Source organism: Rosa rugosa, chromosome 7 (genome assembly GCF_958449725.1).
Source record: "Rosa rugosa chromosome 7, drRosRugo1.1, whole genome shotgun sequence".
NCBI classification, from domain to species: Eukaryota; Viridiplantae; Streptophyta; class Magnoliopsida; order Rosales; family Rosaceae; genus Rosa; species Rosa rugosa.
Window position 1 is genome coordinate 7,608,015 of NC_084826.1, and position 22,363 is coordinate 7,630,377.

The 22,363-nt window shown below is 39.2% G+C and overlaps 1 protein-coding gene and 1 long non-coding RNA gene across 12 annotated transcripts; one reads left to right on the top strand and one right to left on the bottom strand.

Annotated features, from left to right (window-relative positions):
- Nucleotides 1–12,236: 12,236 nt before the first annotated feature.
- LOC133723548 (uncharacterized) lies at nucleotides 12,237–16,860 on the top strand. Of its 11 annotated transcripts, none has more exons than XR_009853097.1 (12): nucleotides 12,237–12,819; nucleotides 12,927–13,000; nucleotides 13,087–13,216; nucleotides 13,798–13,935; nucleotides 14,042–14,175; nucleotides 14,522–14,649; nucleotides 15,284–15,375; nucleotides 15,476–15,578; nucleotides 15,808–15,984; nucleotides 16,098–16,173; nucleotides 16,286–16,376; nucleotides 16,525–16,860. It is a non-coding gene; the product is annotated as an uncharacterized LOC133723548 (long non-coding RNA). The 11 variants fall into 11 exon arrangements; XR_009853102.1 differs by having other exon boundaries at nucleotides 15,836–15,984; XR_009853101.1 differs by having other exon boundaries at nucleotides 15,871–15,984.
- A 4,717-nt stretch (nucleotides 16,861–21,577) lies between these two features.
- Nucleotides 21,578–22,329, bottom strand: LOC133720680 (non-specific lipid-transfer protein 1-like). The gene is made up of 2 exons (XM_062147103.1): nucleotides 21,902–22,329; nucleotides 21,578–21,786 (listed from the first exon to the last, which is right to left on the bottom strand). Exons 1-2 carry the CDS (start codon nucleotides 22,243–22,245, stop codon nucleotides 21,777–21,779), a joined length of 354 nt encoding a protein of 117 aa, XP_062003087.1. The 5' UTR covers nucleotides 22,246–22,329; the 3' UTR covers nucleotides 21,578–21,776.
- Between the last annotated feature and the right edge of the window lie 34 nt (nucleotides 22,330–22,363).

The following is a 22,363-nucleotide window of genomic DNA, read 5'->3' on the forward strand; positions in this document are numbered from 1 at the left end:
TCGGAAATCCACCACCAATTACTTTCGAACAATGTTAAGTTAACCTAGATTCAATTACTAAGGTGTGAAACAGAAACCAACCAAGAAACAAGTCGGAGCAGATCATGTCCCTTATTATTGTCTCCCTAAGTATTTAGTCTACGAGAACGCACAATAGCTAAACCTATCAAACATGCAATCAAGGTATAGAACGCTATCCTATCAACAACACATATAGTGTCAACACATTTGAAGCATTAAGATCTCATGGAAACGATTGGTTATAGAGTTGCAGTCTAGTGTGGAACGCCTACCTAGCACGCTCTTCTAGTTGTTTAAAACATCAGCTTTTGTCCAAAGCTTTGCATACTTGTGGATTAGAAAACAAGACGACGATTAGGTAAATTATTTTCTAAACCTAGCTCCAATTACATGCATAAATCCTATTTTCGCGACCATAAAACAAACACATGCAAAAGTTTTCAATCAATCAGAATTAAACAACCAATTCATACCAAAGATCAAGAAACTAGACTAAACAAAACATATGTTCTACAGAATTGGGGCTTCAAACCTTGCCCCTAACAAAAAGAATGTTAGTTACACATTATTTTGAAAACAAAAATAAAACAAATAGAGAAAAAGAAGAAAAAGATGATGGCAGATGAATAAGAAAGAGAGATAGAAGAGAAGGTGAAAGGCGTGGTTCTTTTTCACGTTTGCAGAAGCTTTATATTTATGAGGAGCACAGCCCAAGTTTCCTTCTCCAACTCTGCTTTGAAAGCCTCCCCTAGTTGCTTGAGGATTCCTCTAATTGGTGCACAATTAAATGATTTTCAAGCCTTAATAATCTTCCCAAAATCTTGAGGAATCATTCTAGGACTCTCCTTGATATTTGCAGCATCAATAACCTTTCAAAAATGCCCCAGAAATCCGTCCAAAGGAGAATCTCGGCCAAAATGCCCTGTTTTGACTAGGATTCAATTTCTGTCTCTAAAGCTTCCTTCTTGGACAAGGAACGACTTCGTTTTGCCACGTTTCTGGATGGTTCTTGACTCCTACGTGTTCTATGACATCACATCTTCTATATTGATCAATAAACTTCTGGAAAAACTCCAAGAAAGTCGCCGGAAAAGATCTCCCAAAAAGCTTCGTGAAAAGCTGACAGTTTCTGCCTTATTGGGAAGCCTGCTTTGACTTTGATTTCCCACTGCATCGTTCATGACTCTGACCAGTTATTTGGCTCTTGTTGAATTATAAAATCATGTATTTAAGGATCGCTGGCCCTTTCTGAAAAGTTACAGTTGGAAGAATGTAAGAATTACTCCTCAAAACCGTTCCCAGAATGCTGATTCTGAAACTGCAGTTTTCTGCTGTGCAGCAACTGTTTTGCACAATGATTTCCGTGAACTTCCCTTGTAATTTCTGGCCAAATGGTTGATCAATTTTGGTCCTCTGTATCAGTACTTCATGATCCATGGCTTCGTTGCTCCCTTTAAGCTCTTATTTCTCTTGAACTACTTCACGAACTACCTAAAAAGAAAACAAAGTTAAAACTGAATTTTTAAAGGAAATAACTAAGAAAAGTGTAAAGGATCGCACATTATATTTATCGCATTTATGCTCCTATCAACTTCCTCTTATGTTTTTGGGTTGCTTGAATGATTTGTTCTAGAAAATGTTTTACAAACCAACAACTTAAACCCTAAAGGCCTTGGGATTTCGAGTTGATGGGTATCGGGAAGTCATAATTGGCATGTTGGTTTCTCGTTAGCTCGAAGTCGCAGCACTGTGAGACCTGTCATTTAGGATGCCATAGAAAAACTTGGTATCAGACCTCTATGTTCTGAAACGTTTTTGAAAGTGTTTTGCAAATGTTTTAAATGTCGAAATTGGTAAGACAAACTGTTGGAAATCTTGGTCATTCTCAAAATATGTATTTGACCTTCTTCCCTTGTTTAAAGTTCGTTTTGAGCAATACTTATTTGCTTCATTTTACTTTCAAATCCATTTTTCGATGTTGTAAAAGAATTTACCATTGGTTAAACTCCATTTTGGAAAATAAAGGTATTTTGAGCTTCATTGGAAATTGTTTAATTAGTTTCCCTATGGTTCTTCAATATGTTGTTTGAATTTCAATTTGTCAATGCCGCCATGATGCCAACTGACCACAATTGTTCCAAATGTAGTAAGTAAGAAAATTAGATAAAGTATTGGGTGGAGAATTGGGGTTTGAGCACTAAGAAGTTAGTAAAGTTATCTTAGATGAATTGGTACCTACAAAGGTAAGTTAGAGACATGCAAAATGGGAAAAAAGAGTTAAGTACTTCCATGCTAGTGTTATATAATAAATTTTAGGGATAATGGCCAGTTACACAATTTTAGGATAACACTCTAAGAGAAAGCCCACTTACCCAAACACTCTAAGAGAATATTTCCCTAATACCCAATTAATTCTTTTTTTATTTTGTATTTTTTATTTTTGGGACTTTTTTGCCCTCACCTTCTTTCTCACTTAGAGGGAGAAGACATCGGAGACCTTGTTGGACTCCGGTGACCAGTAGCCGGCCGCCGACTCCGGTGACATGAATCCGGCGACCGGTGATCGGAATCCGGCGACCGTTCATCGGAATCCCGAATCCGGCGACCAGACTAATGACTGGATTCCGGCGTCTGAATTTATTACCCCATAATAATACCCAGTAACCATATTATTGCCCCCCAATAACTATATTATTGCCCCCTAATAATCATATTATTGCCCCCTAATAATCATATTATTGCCCCCCAATAATCATATTATTACCCTCCAATAATCATATTATTGCCCTCAAATGAATTGCATAAACTCCCAAAACCAAAGTGAATACACTACAACACAATTGATCAATTTATATGTTCAATTGTACATGTTCACTTTTTTTTTTCCTTCCCCATTCTCGGAGCTCACAGTATACAAAAAAAAAAAAAAAAAAACATGGCCACCCAGAAATTGCTCTGGGCACCAGATCGGATCCGGGGATGAAGACACCGGCGAAAATCTCAGAAGCTTTGATCTAAAAGAGGCTTCTCCTCCCAAAATCTTGAAAATCCTTTCTTCATTCTCACACTGACCGTGTATGGGAGACCGAGAAAGAGAGCGAGACAGAGAACGAGATCGGGACCGACACAGAGACAGGCGCCGTGACAGAGACGACCGTGATCGTGACTGCAATGGTACCACTCACGCTCCCTCTCCCATTCCTGCACTCCAGAAGACCGCTCCCACCGCAGCCGCCATCACCACCGCAGCCCCTTCCAGCAGTCGCAAAAGCGTGCGCGGTGCGAGTCGACGGTGGAGGGCGAGAAGGACCTGCAGAAGGTGGTGTCGAAATTCATGGACGGGATTGCGAAGGAGCAGCCGAAGCAGAGTAGCGGTGGAGAGGGCGGTGCGGACGAGGATGAGGTTGAGATGATGAAGAAGTTGGGGATATAACATGGCGGCTGGAGAGAGAGAGAGAGAAAGAGAGAGTCTAGGAGGAGAAAGTTAATTAATAGGGACAAAATTGTCAGTAGATTTTAGATTTTAGATTGGGTAAATGGGGTTAAAAAAACTCTTAGTGGAGAAAGTGGGCAATATTTAAGCTGAAATTGGGTAAGTGGTCATTATCCCAAAATTTTATTGATGGATTAAAGTTATTGTACTACATATATTATTACACGTATTGACAAATATATATTGGCAGATCAAAGTAAAAGTTAAAGCAAAAAGTGAGACAATGATCTCTATATAGTCATTTGGACGAGTGGGTGTTCATATTTTTACTCGATTTCCCCTTCTTCCTCTTGAGTTATGGCCCCACTGCAGTGGTTCCCCATCGATGCTCTATGGAAAGAAAGTGTGATTTTCGAATGAAGTAGACACATGTCAAGTGTTTCAAAAGTAATGAACTGATAAGGAAACTTGCAGTGCCAACACAAACACAAAGTGAGTAATCATGTTGTTAATTGGTGGAACGATACAAAATTTATCCTAGATTGGAGGAATCGGGCGTCAAGATGACAATGTCATTTTGTTGAGAAACACCCAGTAGAGCCATTGGAATTTATTTTAAAGTCATTATCGATCCGCCAGAATTTGAGAAGCACAAGTTTCTATCATTCAAATTTGGAGGCACGGAAGTTTGCGGTACCAAAAACGGATTTAAAGTACGATAGAATTTTAACACATTTTGGTAATCACAAGATCACGACCTTTTACTAAGATTGAATGGGAGTATCAATAATGTTTCAAGAAGTAACCAAGAGAAGATTTTTAATGTTTGAACTTTAGCGGCTAGTTTTCTCTATTTTAAGGAATCTTTGATTGCTTGGAAGTCAATAACGCTATGAAATTCAAGAAGTGGACGAGTTGGCAGTGCCCTCTTGTGAGATGCAACTTGGATTAAATGGTTAGGATCGATGAAGATTATTCGGTAATGTCAAGGAGTAGTAAAGGATGAAAAAGTTGAGTTAGTGTCTTGTTTTGCGAGGATGTGGAGGAAGGCGATCAACGTAACATGTAGACTTACATGTTGTGGCTTTGTCATCAAGCAAATAAAAGTCGAGGAGAGTTTAATGTAAATACTTATGCGTAATGGGTGAGCTCATAAGCCCACTATTGGGAAAACCGTTCCAAAGGTTTCGTTACCTTGATGGATCTAAGTTCGAGTTAGTTTTCTCTTGATGGCGATGATTATCTTGGAAGTGCCGAACGCTTCAATTTGATAATTTAGTACGAAATTCGTTGGAGGAAGTACATAGTAATTAAGAACCTGGATACGAGCCTTTGTAGACTCGACTCAAAAGAAGAAATTGCAAGTCAAGAGTAGTTCGCCAGGATCGATGTATCTTCTAGCTTCACCTGGAGAGTCATCCATTACATTGGAATCGGAGGTACGAAAAGATGAAAGACGAGTACAAGTAGTTTAGGTGACTATTTTCACAATTGCCTCGTGAATCGCCCGTTCGCTTTTTGAGTCGAGGACTTCAAAACATTTCTTTCACGCCAAGAGTTTATATTAACCATTTTATATTCTCGTTTCTTACTATGAAAGTTGATTTTCATCTCTTGTCTTACTCAAAATGTTTTCTTCGTAAGTCAAGAGAGTACACCTTAAACAATTGAATTTTCCTGACTAAAATGTTTTGTTTTACAAAGTCCGAACATTTTAGGTTTCTCTAAAATTCTGCAGCCTAGCTAGACTCTGAAGACAAACTCAAACTAGTTTAAAGGTTGTTTTAGAGAAAGACTTTTGAAATTATTTATTTAGCTACCCAAGAATTCTTGCCAACTAGATTTGTTCAAAAATTATGAAAGTTTAAGTCCCAAATCCTTTTCAAAGGGGGAATAGAAATTCTGGAAAGTTTGTTATTTTGTGTCTGCAGCTGCCTGCCTTGGCTGTAGCTTTATACCCGACCTCCCAAACTCTAGAAATTTCAAAATTTAAACATACTCTTAGTCAGCATCTCTAGAAATTTGGTGAATTTTGTCTCATTTTAGTCAAAAACGAGGTCGTGGTGATTTATACAAATTCGGTGCACAGTTAAATAAAGAAAAAGTTTTATTTGGATTTTGAGCTTATCTGAAGAGTAAATCTCTTGCTACAAAGTGTCTCTTGGCTAACCTTGATTTGGTTGATATTAGACATCCAAGATTTTAGTTGTGAACTCGTTCGCGATTATTTTCCTTTTTCTCAGAAACTTGAAGTGTTAGTCTCATTGTGGTGTTCTTATATTGTTGTTTATTTTTAATGTAAACTTGTGGTTGGAAGAATGTTTGTTCACCTTCGAATTTACTAGGGACACCCACATCAAAAGTGAAAGATTACTTTACAAGAGAATGATCAGAACACTACTTTGTTTGGTAGTCGGATGAAGACACTAGGGAACTAAGTGCTTACAACCAGCTTGACTGTTTTTGCTTCACAAAATGTTGAAGAGGTCCTCCATAACTGGACTAGAAGTCTTCCATGATGAAAGCTTCAAGGTAAGCTTGAGAGAAAACCAAAGAAAAGAGAATAAATGGAAACTAGGCTTGTATATTATGAAGTAAGTCGTTACAGAGAGGTTAGGTTTTGTATTTATAGTAAGCTAGCTGACCAACTTAATTAGCACGCTAACCATGCTAATTAACAAATCTATGTAACTAATCCATGTAACCATCAGCTATATGGCACGTGTCAGAATAACACACGTGAGGGAAAATACACGTGAAGAGCGTGAAGTAACAGAATTGATAAAACGGTATATATGTTAACACCCCTCCTCAGCTTGATGGGAGGGACCGAGCATCAAGCTGGAACACAGATAGTTGTGTTGTGGAGAGCAGAGGCCCTTGGTAAAGAGATCAGCAAGCTGGTCATGAGAGCAAACGAACCGAAGGCGGATGGAGCCATCACGAACCTTGTCCCGTGTAAAATGGACGTCAACTTCAATATGTTTGAGCTTGGAATTATGGACAGGGTTTGTGGCAAGCGCCAAAGCGGAGATGTTGTCACAGTGAAGCGTTGGAGGAGAGTCACAAGGGAGATGCAAGTCAACAAGTAGAAGTTTGAGCCACTGCAACTCAGATGTGGTGTCCGCCATGCTACAATACTCAGCCTCAGTGGAAGACCGGGAAACAGCGGTTTGCTTCTTGCTGCACCATGAAACCGGAGAACCATTAAGTAAGATAACAAAGCCAGTGGTGGATTTGCGATCGTTAGGATCCCCAGCCCAATCCGCATCACTATAGGCTTGGAGGGAGAAATTGTGATCAGAAAAGACATGAAGGGAGAGATTGGTAAGAGAGGAACCCCTCTTGAAGGTGATGCCATAATCGGAGGTGCCTTTGACATATTTGAGGATACGGAGAGCAGCCTGAAAATGATGATCAGTTGGGCAATGCAGAAATTGGCACACAGAGTTCACACTATAGGCAATGTCTGGCCTATTGAAGGTAAGATACTGCAAACATCCGACAAGACTCCGAAATTGAGCTGCGTCACTCGGAGAGAGAGACGTGCCACTATCCTTTAGAAGTTTGAGACTAGATTGGCATGGAGTAATGTGGGAATGACAAGTATCCAAACCGGCTTTGTGAATAAGATATGTCGCATACTTGTGTTGGGATACAAAAAGACCATGGGATAGATATTTGATTTCCAATCCCAGAAAATAATGAAGTGGACCTAAGTCCTTCATGTCGTACTCATGCTGTAACGACGTTTTAATTTCAGCCAAGAAATGCTCACAATTGCCAGTAAGGATGATGTCGTCAACATAGAGGAGTAGATAAGCTTTGGAAGAACCAGATACAAGGGTAAAGAGTGATGGATCTGCATGTGAAGATTTAAAACCAAGAGAGGGTAGAAAAGAGGTAAACCGTTCATTCCATGCCCGAGGGGCCTGCTTGAGACCATAGAGAGATTTGTGGAGCTTACAAACATGAGTGGGAAGCTGTGAGTCTTCAAATCCAGGGGGCTGGGCCATATACACCTCTTCATGAAGTATACCATGCAAGAAGGCACTCTTGACATCAAGTTGATGTAACTTCCAACCATAAAAGGCCGCAATACTCAAAATCAAACGAACAGTAGTGTGTCGAACCACAGGTGAGTAAGTTTCGTCATAATCAATACCATATTCTTGGCTGAAACCGCGAGCAACAAGCCGAGCTTTATGACGAGTAATAGAACCATCTGCATTTTTCTTCAGTTTAAAAATCCACTTACAGGATACTAGATTCTTATCTGGAGGAAGGGGAACCAATGTCCATGTATTTTGATTAAGTAATGCATCATATTCTTCTTGCATGGCGGACTTCCAGGCTGGGATTTTGAGAGCAGTTTTGTGAGAATGGGGTTCAGAGAGTGTAGGGTCCGAACAAGCAGAAGAGAGAGAAGATAAAAAGGCCTTTTTCTTAATAATCCCTCGTTTGCTTCTGGTTAGCATGTGATGGTTATTCATAGTAGAATCAGTCAACCCCTCTACAGGATGTAGAACATTGGAACTAGATATTTGACTAGCAGGTCGGATGGGAGCACATGCTAATTCAATAGAGAAACCAATTCCAGGTTGGGAACTGATGTCAACAGAGTCGTCAGTTTCATCAAAGTGTATAACCGTGTGTGTATCTGATGCACTAGATGGAGAGTTGATTGTGGGAGTGGACATGAGAGCAGTAGGTGCATGTGCATGAATAGTAGAGGGAGTGCTCATAGTAGGAGCAGTAGGTGTAGAGGGAGAACTTGTAGGTGCATGTGCAGGAATAGTAGAGGAAGAGTGCATTGGGGAAGCAGTCATGACATCAATAGCTGCATGTGTAGGCAAAGTAGCATTAGTACATATAGTAGAGGAGGTAGGAGGCTGACCTGACGCAGGAACAGTAGGAACATGGGTAGTAGAGTGGAGAACAGGTGCTGGGATAGTAGACTGAGTGAGGGACTGAGTAAATGAAGAGCAGGGCTATACACTAGGTTGTTGTAGCGGTGGCCCATGAGATATCCGAGAGCCAGCATAAGGAAAAGACGTTTCATCGAAAAAGACATGTCTTGATATAATACACTTTCTTGTGATCCAATTGTAGCAAATGTAACCCTTGTACCCAGCTGCAAAACCAATGACCACACATTTTGTGGTTTTGGGTTGGAGCTTGTCAGTCTTATAGGGTGTCATGAGAGGATAGCATGCACATCCAAATACCCTTAACAATTCAACTGAGGGAATCCTATTGTACAACTTTTCAAATGGAGAAAGCATCCCTAGGACAGTGGTAGGCATCCTGTTAATAAGATATGTAGCAAGAGCACATGCGTGATACCAGAAAGGACAAGGAAGAGAGGCAGTTTGCAAGAGAGTTACAGCTGTTTCCCGAATATGCATATTCTTTCTTTTTGATATACCATTCTGCTCGGGTGTATAAGGACATGAGACTTGATGAAGTATCCCATTGGCATTCAGAAAGGCTTTAAACACTGAGCTAGTGTATTCACCTCCTCCATCACTGTGCAACGTTTTAATGGTTTTGGAGAATTGAGTTTGAACAAAGGCACAGAGAGACTTAAAATGAGGGAATACTTCAATTTTATTTTTCATTGGAAACATCCAAGTATATCTAGTACAATCATCGATGAAAATTACAAAATACTTAAAGCCATCTAAGGACAAATGAGGAGCAGGGCCCCAAACATCTGAATGTACTAAATCAAAAGGTGCTTCACTTCTGGTTTGAGACCCTGGAAACGGTAGCCTGTGAAGTTTACCAAGCAAGCAGGCTTCACAGAGTGTAGGGTCACCAGTAGAATCATCAGAAAGCTTACACTTATTCATCATACTTTTGACTATGTCACTAGTAGGGTGGCCTAACCTTTTATGCCAGAGAAAATGTTTAATATTTTTTATTGTTTTCCCAACATATGCAGCCTTGGAAGAAGAACTAGGAACAGTAGAAGATGATATAGAACCCAACTTGAGAGGCAGATCAAATGGTATGGGGTACAGCCCTTGGTTACTCAGTCCCTGATAAAGAATTTTTCCCATCACCTTGTCCTGTATCACACGCATAAACTCATCAACACACATAAACTCATCAAACCAAACTGAACAGTTGTTCTGTTTGCACAGTTGATAGATGGATAATAAATGGGCAGCCAATTCAGGTATAATAAGAACATTATCCAGCTTGAGTAAACCAAGAATAGTATTACCAATATGAGTAATATTGAGTTGTTTACCATTACCAACTTGAACTATATCAGAGGCATTGTAAGATGCAACATTGTTAAGCAATTGAACTTTACTAGTCATGTGATTGGTGGCCCCAGAGTCGGCAAGCCAGAATTGAGGTGTGGCTGAAGAGGATGCAAGCATGGCAGATGGATGAAGTGGAGGTGGTTGTTGTTGTTGACTTGGAAATCCAATAATATGATAACACCTATCAGCAGTATGATTCTTCTTCTTGCAATACTGACATTCCACACCTGCAACGGAGTTGGTACCAAATGGAGGCTGCACAAAAGGTTGATACTGAGACAAAGTCCGACAAGTCCTGGCACCGTGACCAGGTTTGCCACACAGTTGACAAGAGAAGGTGTTTCCAGACTGTGAAGCAATGGTAGAAGCATCTGTAAAACCAGTTGGATTGTAGTTGCCACCTGAAAAGCCCCTACCAGCAGTAGGAAAACCTCTGCCAGACCCACCAAGTCTCCCCCTCCCTCTACCAGCAAAGAAATCGGTCATGCCAAGATTGGTATCAAGTATAGGGAATGGAGTGAAGGGGGAGTATCCATAGGGCACAGTCCAAATGGGAACATAAGAGGGCTGTGACACCGGGGAAAGAGTAGTGCTAGTAGTATGTGTTAATGTGACCGAGGGGTCTAATTAACGATAAGTAAAGAGAAAGAGAGAACGACACAAGAAGTATAGTGGTTCGTTTCCCGCCTTAGCAGGAAACTACGTCCACTTGAATGTTTAACTAGTGTGTTTGGGCCTTGCGGCCCAAGGGGATTACATGAGATGTAATGGAGTCCCCTGAGTTGTGGGAGGAGGTATTCCTTTTATAGGTGAAGGAAGCCATTTCCTTTACATGGTTTTCGATGTGGGACAAGCAACAACTATTTCTAGTCTAGAAAGCCTATTTGTGAGGGCATGTTGGCAAGGCCGGGAAGGTGGCTTCCCGGCGACGTATTTGCCTCTTCCGGATACCGTGGCGTAGCTTGAACATAGGGCTACAAGATGCATGTCTCGGTTGGGCCTCACCATGGCTTGTGGGTGTCCCAAAGAGGGTGTTACTTATGCTTGGTGATGTAGCAAATCCTCCATATTGTTAGAGGTATGTACAGTTTGTGAAGGAAAAGGACTAAATCCAGGAGGAACGAGAGGGGACACAGTGGGTGTGGAGACAGGAGCAGATGGGACCGGAGGAGTGGTGGGTGTAGAAGACTGTGAGAAGGAAGGAGAACCCTGTGCAACCATTGCAGTGAGAGAGACAGCCTGAGTCTCATTCTCAATGTCAACCTCAGCAGCCTTGAGTAAAGTTTTTAGCTCCCCCATAGAGCAACTAACAAATTGAGCCCGGATGACAGTTTTAATGGCAGCAAATTCAGACGGTAAGCCTCGCAAGACAGTAACCACAATATCTTCATCATCAAGAAAGACTCCAACAGTTTCAAGGGCATCTCTAGCAGCCTTGATCTTGTCCAGATAAGTCTCAATATTGTCAGACCCTTTCTTAATACCTTGAAGAGTAGACTTAAGCTGCAAAATGTTCTGCCAATTTGGGGCAGCAAACTTGAGACGAAGATTGGACCACATCTCATAAGCAGATCGACTACCCACAGCACAAGACATAGCAATTGGACTCAAAGTTTGGCCTAGCATATTAATGATGCTCTGATCCTGTGTTTTCCACGCAACATACTCATTGGTCACAGACTTAGTACCATCAGATGCAATAGCATACTGTGGTGGACATGGTGTGGATCCATCAACGAAACCAAAAAGGTTCTGACCTCCCAAGAACGATTCAAGACGAAAAAGCCATGTAGGATAATTCGATTCATCTAACAGAATGTTAGGGAGAAACACAGTGGTTTGAGTAATAGCCATATCAACTAGCAAATCACAGAGAGTAGATGAAATGCCCAAAAACTAGGGTTCCAAGCTCACAAAAGCAACAATAACCAGATGTGAATAGTATTGATGATATAAACTGAAAGAAGAACTAGAATCACAGCTTCAATTATGAAGAACAGGCTCTAAATCCCAAAGATCTAGGGTTTCAACTTTGAACAAGTAACAATAACCAGATTTGAACCACTATGATGAGAAAAAGCAAAAGTCTAACCAAAACCAAAGCTTCGATGATGAAGAACAACCACTAAATCAACAATCAAACGCGGAGATTGAAACGAAACCAGTAGGAAGAACAAACTTAGCTGAAATGGACGAAGGAAGGAACACCGGAACTACGATCGGAAAAGCGACAAGGCTCCACAGTGACCGGCCATGGCTCTTGATACCATGAAAGCTTCAAGGTACACTATTAGAATAATGTTAATAGACATCACGTCTTTTAAATCAGTTAAGATTTCACCCGATGTAAATTGTTTTTCTAACATCGGTTCTTAAAAATCTGATTTCTATTCATACAATTAACATCGTTTCTTATATTTGACCGATGTCTATACTTTTCATCCAAAATTTAAAAAAAAGGCGGAAAGTACTAAGTCTAAAATTTTGGAAGCGGGTGCCAAATTTTCACTCCCTCCCAACACTTTGTCAAATTTCCCACGACTCATATTGACTGCAATTTTCATTCCCAAACCTAACCATCACGACACCCGTCCAGCAACCGACCTCCTCTTCCTCCTTCTCCGCCTCCGACCACTCTCCTCCTCCTTCTCCGCCTCCTTCTCTCCAGTCCAGTCGAAGCCGGAGCTGCGTTCACCATTCTCCTTTCTCTCTCCGTGGGCTTCCCCTCTCAGCCATTCTCTTCGACCGTCGAGGCGTCGACGACCTTCGCTCTCCTCCACTGTAAGTGGGTAAGAAGTTGTTTGGGTTTTGACTTTGAACATCTCCATGATTTGAACATCTTCAATCGATCTATCTCTCATGAATATCTCCTTGATTTTCTGCGTTTTCAGACTAACAGCCTCAAACTCGATCTTGGTTGCTCGCAGCAAATACTAAAATGAAATCGATTTCATGGTTTTAATGATTATTTGATAGAAAGAAGTTGAATTTATATTAAAGAATAATACTTTAGGTTCCTGTATTGTTCTTTTGGATTCAGGAATGTGATGTCCTCATCCCTTCTGCTTTGGGTGGAGTTCTTAATAGGTCTGAGCTTTTCCAAACTCACAGCTTTCATTGTTGTCTATTGTAGAATGCTAAATTACACATAATTCCTCTCATTTTACTTACATTCATTAATTTCTGGTGCAAAGGGATAATACTTCATCAGTGAGAAGCTGAAAACTTTCTGGGTTCGATTTCTGATTCTTCAAAGTCCGTGTCTTGGGTCTGTTCTCAATCTCTTTTTACTTGGTTTCTGAAGTCAGTTTAAGAAGTTGTCTGACTATTTTTTTTTGTTCGATTGCAATTCAGCATGCTAGTTGCTGCAACTTCTGGAACTGGATTTGTTCTTGGAAGTGGCAATGCCGTCGATTTTGCTGGACTTTGTTGGATATGTGTTGGTACCATGATGTTTGCAGCATCTGCTAACTCTTTAAATCAGGTTTGTTCTCGTTCTTGTACCATTTTTTTCTTTTTTCTTTTTGCATACATATGTGCATATATATGTATGTAACTGGTATATTATGGTGAGTGTTCTCGCCTAATCAACTTTCCCTTTTATTAGTTTATTTCCAGACTGGAGTTTATTAGTTGTTTGAATTTTGTTGATTTTGGATTTGTTTTATTCAAGTAGATATGAAGGTTATAGACAACCTGGGACATAATCCCCCCTGTATACAAACCTATATGGAAAACTCTGAACAAATATACAAAAAAAAATCATTAGTTAGAATTATTTCAATTTAATTCTCTCAAGTACGATTTATGAAGTTATTACTTTGTCTTCATAAGATAGTTTACTTATACAGCATTGAAGAAACTTTATCAATTACCTTATTTCTGTTGACTGACTATGGTGTATTTTTACCTTGCACCAGTAAAAGTTTTGTTCAGCAGTTGCTCTTAAGCTGATTTATGTGGTGCAAATAGTGGAACATTACAGTATCTTTACTTCTTTAGTGTTTTAATGTTGACATTTTAACTCCATAACGTGTTGAGCTATTGTAATTTTTTCTATTATAGGTGTTCGAGAAGTATAATGATGCCAAACTGAAGAGAACGATGCAAAGACCCCTACCTTCAGGACGCATTACTAGGCCTCATGCAATTGCCTGGGCATTTACTGCTGGCTTAGCTGGCACTGCTTTGTTGGCAAGCAAGGTGGCCCCATGAAAATACTCGCTTCTAAAACTATTGTATGACATTAGAATTTATTGGCTATTAGTTTGGGACTAATGTTGCAGTTTTTATGACAAGGTTGTTGCAGGCTAATATGCTGGCAGCTGGTCTTGATGCTTCCAATTTAATACTTTATGCATTTCTGTATACTCCATTAAAGCAAATTCACCCAGTAAATACATGGGTTGGCGCTGTTGTTGGTGCTATCCCACCACTTCTAGGGTAAAGTGTTCCCTGGTTCTATTTGAAATGTTCTTTCATTGAAATTCTTGCTCTGTTAGTAGCTTTAGTATCTTTGACTATTGAAAAAATGTGTTATGATAATGCTAAGTAGCTATAATCTAAGTGTTTATGAGTGTGCGTGCACACACCTTGTGCAATTGCTTTCTGCTCTAGGTTGGGCCATTTACTTGTTAATCTCATTTTCTATGTTTCTTTCCTTTGTGTTCATTCAATTTCTCCATGCTACATTCTTATGCCCTTATGAAGTTCATGTGTTTGTTTCTTTTGGGCTCCTACTTTTTACTCCTACTTTTGATAATAGAATGATAGATTTTGCTTCGTATAGGTTGGGTACTGACGGGATTGTTAACATCTGATTTGGAGGTTCTCTTAAAAATGTTGTGAGCGAAAACATTTCAAAGGACTGCGGATTCAGGACACTTACCGAGGCAAGTAACTCTACACCAAGCACAGGTCGACTTTATGTTTCCCATTTAAGCATGTACTACCTGATTTTGATCTCATGACATTCACTTAGGTTCACTTTTCACCACTACAGCGCCCAAAGGATCCTTGATATTCAGATTTACTTTTGACATTGTGTGATTGTTTATGGATGTGATTACTAGAATTATACGAATCAAAACTCTGTATTACAATATAGCACTTCAAAAGTAATCCTTTACAAAATTATCATATTTTTCATTTGAGGAATGACTTCTAAGGCATTGAGGTTTGAATGATCTCTTAAGTTCTTCCACTCCCTTGATTACTAATTGAAATTGGATGCTGGATTGGATGCATTGGGTGAGTTGGTAAGAAACTTCATTATCAAGTAATCATGTTTGCAGAACTTGGTGCACTGCTCTCTATGATCAGTTGTTGGGGTTGAAATTTCGAATGAATGGTGAAAAGGAAATTGTGTTTGGAAAGTATAGCTTAGGATTTTCATTTGTACTGGCACTGCATTATACTTTGAACTGGAGTGGCCTGAACACAGTTTCATGTGTGTAGTTTTAGGTTAATTTTTAGAATTGGATTTCCATATTTTGAATAGAGAAGATGGAATTGTGTATGACAAGTTTGGTTATTTTGATATTTCCCGCAGGTACATTCTCGATTCTCAACAAATACTTTCCCCAGCTGGGACCTTATTAGCCACAATGGAGAAATCAATACCCTTAGAGGAAATGTTAACTGGTAGGTTATGGAAATTGTTATTAAGCATGCCTTCCATCAATGCCCCCCTTAAGTTTTAAAATGTCATAAATGAATTCCTCACACATATGAACTTACTCAGGATGAAGGCACGTGAGGGACTACTAAAGTGTACTAACTTGGTTTATCAAAAAATGAGTTAAAGAAGCTGTTACCAATTGTGGATGCCAGTTCATCCGATTCTGGTAAATTAGAGCACTTTCTGTTGCATGCACATAATTTATTGAAATTATATTGATGAGAACTAGTATATGACCCTTATGGAAATAGAAGGAATTGGTTATTTTATTCATATCTAATGTGCATAAATTTAATTTTTCCTTTATCTGTATTCCCTTTATGTTTTTAGCATAGTGAGAACCACATTTGAAAAGAGCTATTAAAGTCTTAACAAGTGTAATTTGTTTGAACTAGCTTCTCAAAAGATTTTACTATTCATAAGGCACACGACATACTTCTGTTATGACTCCTCCTCAGATTCTTTTGGATGCCTTAAGAAAGGCATTCTTGACCATAGAAGCAGTATGCTTGATGGTTATGGATGAGTGCCATCGGGCTACCGGAAGCCACCCTTATACAAAGATAATGAAGGTTGATTTCGTTGTTGTGTTCCTCCCATTTCTTTGTTGTGATTTGTTAAGAGATATGCATAGTTATATCGTTTGTTGTCGACCAACTTGGCAATATTTTCTCTTTGGGTGCAGGAATTTATCACAGGTCTAGTACTCTAGTATGAAGCCAAAAGTTTTTGGAACGACGGCTTCACTGTACTTCGGAAAGGTAATAAATTGCTATTATCTATTGTTTCTCGTCACTCTTGTTTCAATGTATTACTATCTTTTTAATTTGTTAATATAGAGGATTGCTTTTTACATGTCCATTATTGATACAGAACAATACCGCTAAAATTTACGGATTAGGTGTCTCATCCACAATGGACTGTGAAGATCAAATATCTGAACTTGAAAGCATTTGATTCCCAGGTAACTGCCTTTTTTTTTTTCTTTTTTCTTTTCTTTTTTTGAGTTGTCACTGTGAACTACTATTGATGGATCATATGTGGTGATTTACTGTGTTATAATTTGCTGTGATTTACTGTGTTATGACTTATGTTGTGTTATACATTTCTAGTGGGCGGCAAAGAGTCGGAACTCATATACCCAAGAGCAACTTGATGAGGTGCGCATTGAAGCGGCTGACTACTTGCAGACGTTGCTATAGCTAGATCTTGATAAGCAATATAATTTTGAGTAAGGCTAGATTTTGCTGACCATTTTGTAGTAGATGTAGTAATATCATGATGAATTGTGAACAAATTATACTGCATGTAGTTATTGCAGTAGTGGTATCTTCTACACTAGCCTTAAAGTAGGTTAGGGTTTATTGTGCAAAACTTTTGAAACTACCTCAAGCTCTAATTTTGGATAGAAATTAATACAATTCCCTAATATTTAAATTACATTTGAATTTCATGTTATTTGTCGATCAGCTTTCTAGTACCAAATTTAGCAGGAAAGGGATATGAAAATAACATCAGTTATTGATGAAGAACTGATGTCAGAAAACAGAAATTACATTAGTTTGAAAACAAAAACCGATGTCAGAAAAGAGAAAATACATCAGTTTGGAAACAAAAACCGATGTCAAGAATGCGAAAATACATCAGTTACCAAACAAAAACCGATGTCTAGCATTACTATGAACATCGATATATAAACAAAAACGATGTCTACTATAAATATAGACATCGAGATATAAACAAAAACCGATGTCTAGATCACTATGGACATTGATATATAAACAAAAACCGATGTCTGGTATAACTATGGACATCGATATATAAACAAAACTGATGTCTAGAATAACTATGGACATCGATATATAAACAAAACCGATGTCTAGCATAAATATGGACATCAGTTCAAACTATACTACAGAATGTAGATTGAATGTCTAGTGAAATATTATGTACCAAACACACGAAAAGCTTATGAACCACAAGCAAAAATTTATGAGAACTGATGTGTAAAATATTATCAGACATCGTTTCTAAATCAGAAACGATGTTAAAATGGATAATTGTGTTGTTAGACCTATATTTCATTAAGCATCTAATGCCAAAATATAAAGGTTTGACAATAGCTAAACACACCAAAATGGTGATCACATTAACGTTTTTACATCGGTTCTGGACATTAAACCGATGTCTCGTTGCAAAATAGACATCAGTTGTGAACCGATGTCTTAATTTTGGCGATCTTTAACATCACCCACTAAGACATTGGATTTTTTTTTTTTTAACATCAGTTGTGAACTGATGTCTATGAACTTTATCCTAGTAGTGGTAAGCTTGAGAGAAAACCAAAGAAAAGAGAATAAATGGAAACTAGGCTTGTATATTATGAAGTAAGTCGTTACAGAGAGGTTAGGTTTTGTATTTATAGTAAGCTAGCTGACCAACTTAATTAGCACGCTAACCATGCTAATTAACAAATCTATCTAACTAATCCATGTAACCATCAGCTATATGGCACGTGTCAGAATAACACACGTGAGGGAAAATACACGTGAAGAGCGTGAAGTAACAGAATTGATAAACCGGTATATATGTTAACACATGAGTGGCAGCTCACCGGAAAAGTTGTCGGAAAAATCACTGAAAAAGTCTGATTTGTGTTTTTTGCCTAAATTTCATGTCTTCTTCTCCTAACTTCAATCTTCACATCATGTTGCCATAATGTGAGCTCCTCGATCACATCTACCACGTCATAACTTAATGAATTGTTTCGCTAGAAAACCTAGTTGTAACGTATATTACAACCATATAGTGGTAGACCGTAGTTGAATACACATGTATAAGTTGACATATAACCACAAGTTAATATGTTGACGTTTAGCATGCTAGTTGATTATTGATTTACAGCCAATTTTAGCACCTCAAGATTCGGTCATATACATAGAAATTAAGATATGTCTTATTATAATTGAAAGATAAAATACAGATCTCTCGTGGAGAGACTTATTCTAAGAACCATATATATAAGACCAAAGTTATTCTTCATGATAAGGACGTACTTCACAAACATCCATTTTATTCTGTTGCACACTTCATGAGATTTGAAGTACTTCAATGGATCCTGCATCACAATTCATAATAAAATGTAACAAAATATTAATATTAAAAATTAAACATATGTTCTGAATTAGCTTAATTAGGCGATTGCTGTAAATACTCTTAGTTTTTTTTTAATAAATATCATATCGATATATCATTAATTTAAGCCAGAAATGGCCAATATATATCATTCCTCTACCGACATGGGCTAGATAAAAAGTTTGTGGTAGTACCACAACGATACATAGATTAGGTTCAATCATTTGACGGTTTCCATGCTCACTTATTTAAGCAAGCCTATTTACTATGAAATAACATAGTAAATAAGCAAGCCCAAAAGTAAAACTCATAGTTGCACAATAGAGTGCCAAGCTACCTAAAAACAATAGGAAATGGTGAGAAAGTAAAAAACTAAACAAATAGGAGCCCTAAAAGAACAGCCCAAAGAAAGCCAACCCAAACCGAGCCAGAATGGCCTGGCCCAAGCCCAGTCTCATTTCCATCACGCCAAGGATACGCGTACAACCCCTCCACCCAACTAAGCCGCCATGACAACGTCGCTCCTCGAGCCGCCACAACTTGTGGCTCCTTGACCCGCACCGCCAAGATCAAGCATCCCTACAACCCACTCATCCACGAGACCTGCACCGTTGACGAAGTGCCAACGCTACCCAACACCCCACCGCGCCATGGAGACATCACACCAGACTGCACTGCCAAAACCACCTTGCCAAAGTCTCAATCGACAATTCCCAAACAGCCCTTCCAAGCAATAGCAATGAAACTCCCTGCTCGGCAAGACCACGCACCGCGGCAAGGCCAGTGGCCTGCCTCAGGCGGGAGCCGCCGGACGAGAAAGACTGGTTCTAGGATTTTTGGTTTCTTTAGAGGGACAGAGGTGTTAACACTCTTAATTATTATACCTTGTTATCTTTAAAATTATTTGTCAATAAAGTTTAAGGTATACAAAAATGAATATTACATGTGATAAACAAAATATTACGTACTCGTCACAATTGGTGTCCGGACTAATCGTGTGAGGAAGCCTAACACCACATCTGATTGGAAGACCAGCCACGAGGTTAAGCTTGAGTCCGCAATTGCTTCGAGCAGATGCAACCAAGGACCTGCAAACGGACTGGCGGTCGATGGTGGTCTTAGCCGAGTTGCTAAGGTACCGGACTCCATTGCAACATGGTGCAGGGACAGTCCCACCATTCTTCAGGTAAATTATGCATGGTCTCACGCTTTCTGACACCTGGCCACATGTGACGGCGTGGGACGCTAACGTGCACCAACCACCAGGCACACGAGGACCACGAAAGCCAACCTAGAGGCTACAGAACTTGTCATGAATATCTCGGTAGGGAAGGCCGGACCTAGCTATTTATAGTGTTTCTGGATTTCTGGCTAACTGTGTGATCTGCCAATGCCATCAACACTTGGGTATGGTGGTTTATATAAGAAAATGTGGGAAGTGAAAGAAAGACGCGTACATGTGCTTACGAAATGGGATGGTATCAGTTGGGAGCTAGCTAGCTCGGCACTGTAATATAGATTGAACTCTGTTAATTATACTTGTTGCTTAGCACCTTAGGTAATAAATATCCTTAACTAGAAACTTTGTCTCCACCGCCTATTTTTTCACAAAAGAATTAAATCTGATTCTACGGACCAAGGGAATTAAGGGAATGAGTTGACGTTGTTTTTTAAGTTTCACCACGTGTGACAATTGAAAAAATATATTTAATTATATATAAACACTTTTTTTTTTTTGGATAGATTATATATAAACACTTTGATATCACCTAAATCGCACCTTATGTGGTAGATCATGTGATACAAATATTACTCTATCAATATGTTATCATTAAATGATGTGGTTATTGCTAAAACTCATGGTTGCAGTAATGAAAGCTTGAAGACAAAAGGAACAATGGTGAAATTGAGAGGTAGAAGACGAAGAAAAGTAGAGAGAAAATGAGAAGCAACTGGTATTAGAGTTTTGGTAATTGTACAAAATGGTTGCAACTTACTGAAAATTAGCTAAGCTTAACTATTTATACTACTGGGTTTCTATTTATGGTGTAACAAACTGAAGCAGATCTGGACACGTGTACATCATGATGTTGTTCATTCCTCAGCAGTGATGCAATAGTTGATCACGCATAGAGAAATTCTTATGTGGGGCAGACGTACTACATGGTGATGAGGCTGCCCAATCAAAATCTAAATTTTTTTAAGTGTGTTCCGAAACTATCCTTACTTTATTAAAGTGAATACCCAAAACAACTGTTGCATATGCAGTGATTGGTCTGCTCTACCAGACACATGGTACATCTGTCATACGTAAGAATCTCTCTCAAGCATAACACCTTACACCAGCTCAGTGATGCTTACTCGCGTGGGCTTGATGAGTGTGATGAGTGCAGAGCTTGGGCTTGATGTGCCTCAGACTGGGCCTGTTGTGCTAGCATGATCTTCATTCCCCAATTCATCTGTGTCATCATCTATTACCTTTGTGTAACATGCCCATTTTTTATAATAGCCTATGAATTACAAGTGAGATTGAGTTAATATGATTTGAGGTACTAGCTGGAAGACAAAAAGAGAATACATTCAAAAGCTTTTTGTTGACTTAAAAGGCTTTCTTTATCTCAAACACAAAGGCCACGTTTGGTTCGCAGAAAGTAAGCATCAGGAAAGGAAAGACTTTCATTTCATGCGTTTGGAATGCAAAAGGAAATTATTTCCTGAAGGAACGGAAAATAAGAGGGAAAATGGTTCCTTCCAAATCCCAAATGAATTACTTTCTCTCATTCTTTCCTTGCATTTATTACTCACAACATATTATTTTATTACATTATTCACAAATTTTTTAATAACTTTCCTGATAACTTTTCTTACGTTACCAAACATCAGAATGGAAAGTTGTTGGGAAATTTCATTTCCCTTCTTATGAGAAAGACACATGAATTATTTTTCTTTCCGTGAACCAAACGAGGCCAAAGTGCATTGGGAGTGAGATGGAAAGCTAGCTTGTCTCAAGTATAATTATAAACAAAGAAATAAGGCAAAATCATGATCTTAAATTCTTAATTTCATAGAGGGGTATTACATCGATCATAAATTCATAACCTAGTAGATGACATATAGATCGATTAACTTTTGGTAATACTATCACTGTGGATGTAATCACCCACACTTTATTTAACGCTCGACAGTCTACACTATCACTTGGGAAGTTCACTTCCCATCAATTAGCTCATCACTTCACCCTGCAACATCAAAAAGAAGAAAACAAAAAAATAACTTCAGGTTCCATCTGAGAAAAGCAAGTACAACAGACAAACTAAAAGCAATTGCCAACGATCGAGTAGTATATGTTCTTACGTGGCGCAGTTGGTGGAGGTGCTGATCTTGAAGGGAACGCTAACTCCACACTTGCCGGGAAGCCCAGCTGCAAGGTTAGGGTTGAGTCCTTTGATGGCACCGGCAACCTGTTTGAGGCAATTGCAGACGGCCTGGCGGTCAGAGGTGGTCTTGGCCATGGCGTTAAGGTTTCTAACTCCGTTGCAGCAAGTGGCAGGGACAGCGCCGCCACTCTTCACGTAGGTTGTGCAAGGTGCAACATTGCTCGCCACTTGGCCGCATGTGATGGCTTGGGCTATGGGCAAAGCAACCACCACGCACAAGAGAGCAACCAAAGCAAGCTTCATAGCGTTAGAGCTAGCCATAATGCACTCTGAGGATGATGTGCTTGGAATGGGTATGTAATCACTTGTTTTGGGAGAGCTTGAGTGACTGAGTAGTGAAGGGCCAACGCGGATGGGGATTATATAGGGAAGGGAGTGG

Coding starts and splice junctions, on each gene's coding strand:
- LOC133720680 (XM_062147103.1), bottom strand. CDS start 22,245: ATGGCTAGCTCTAACGCTATGAAGCTTGCTTTGGTTGCTCTCTTGTGC.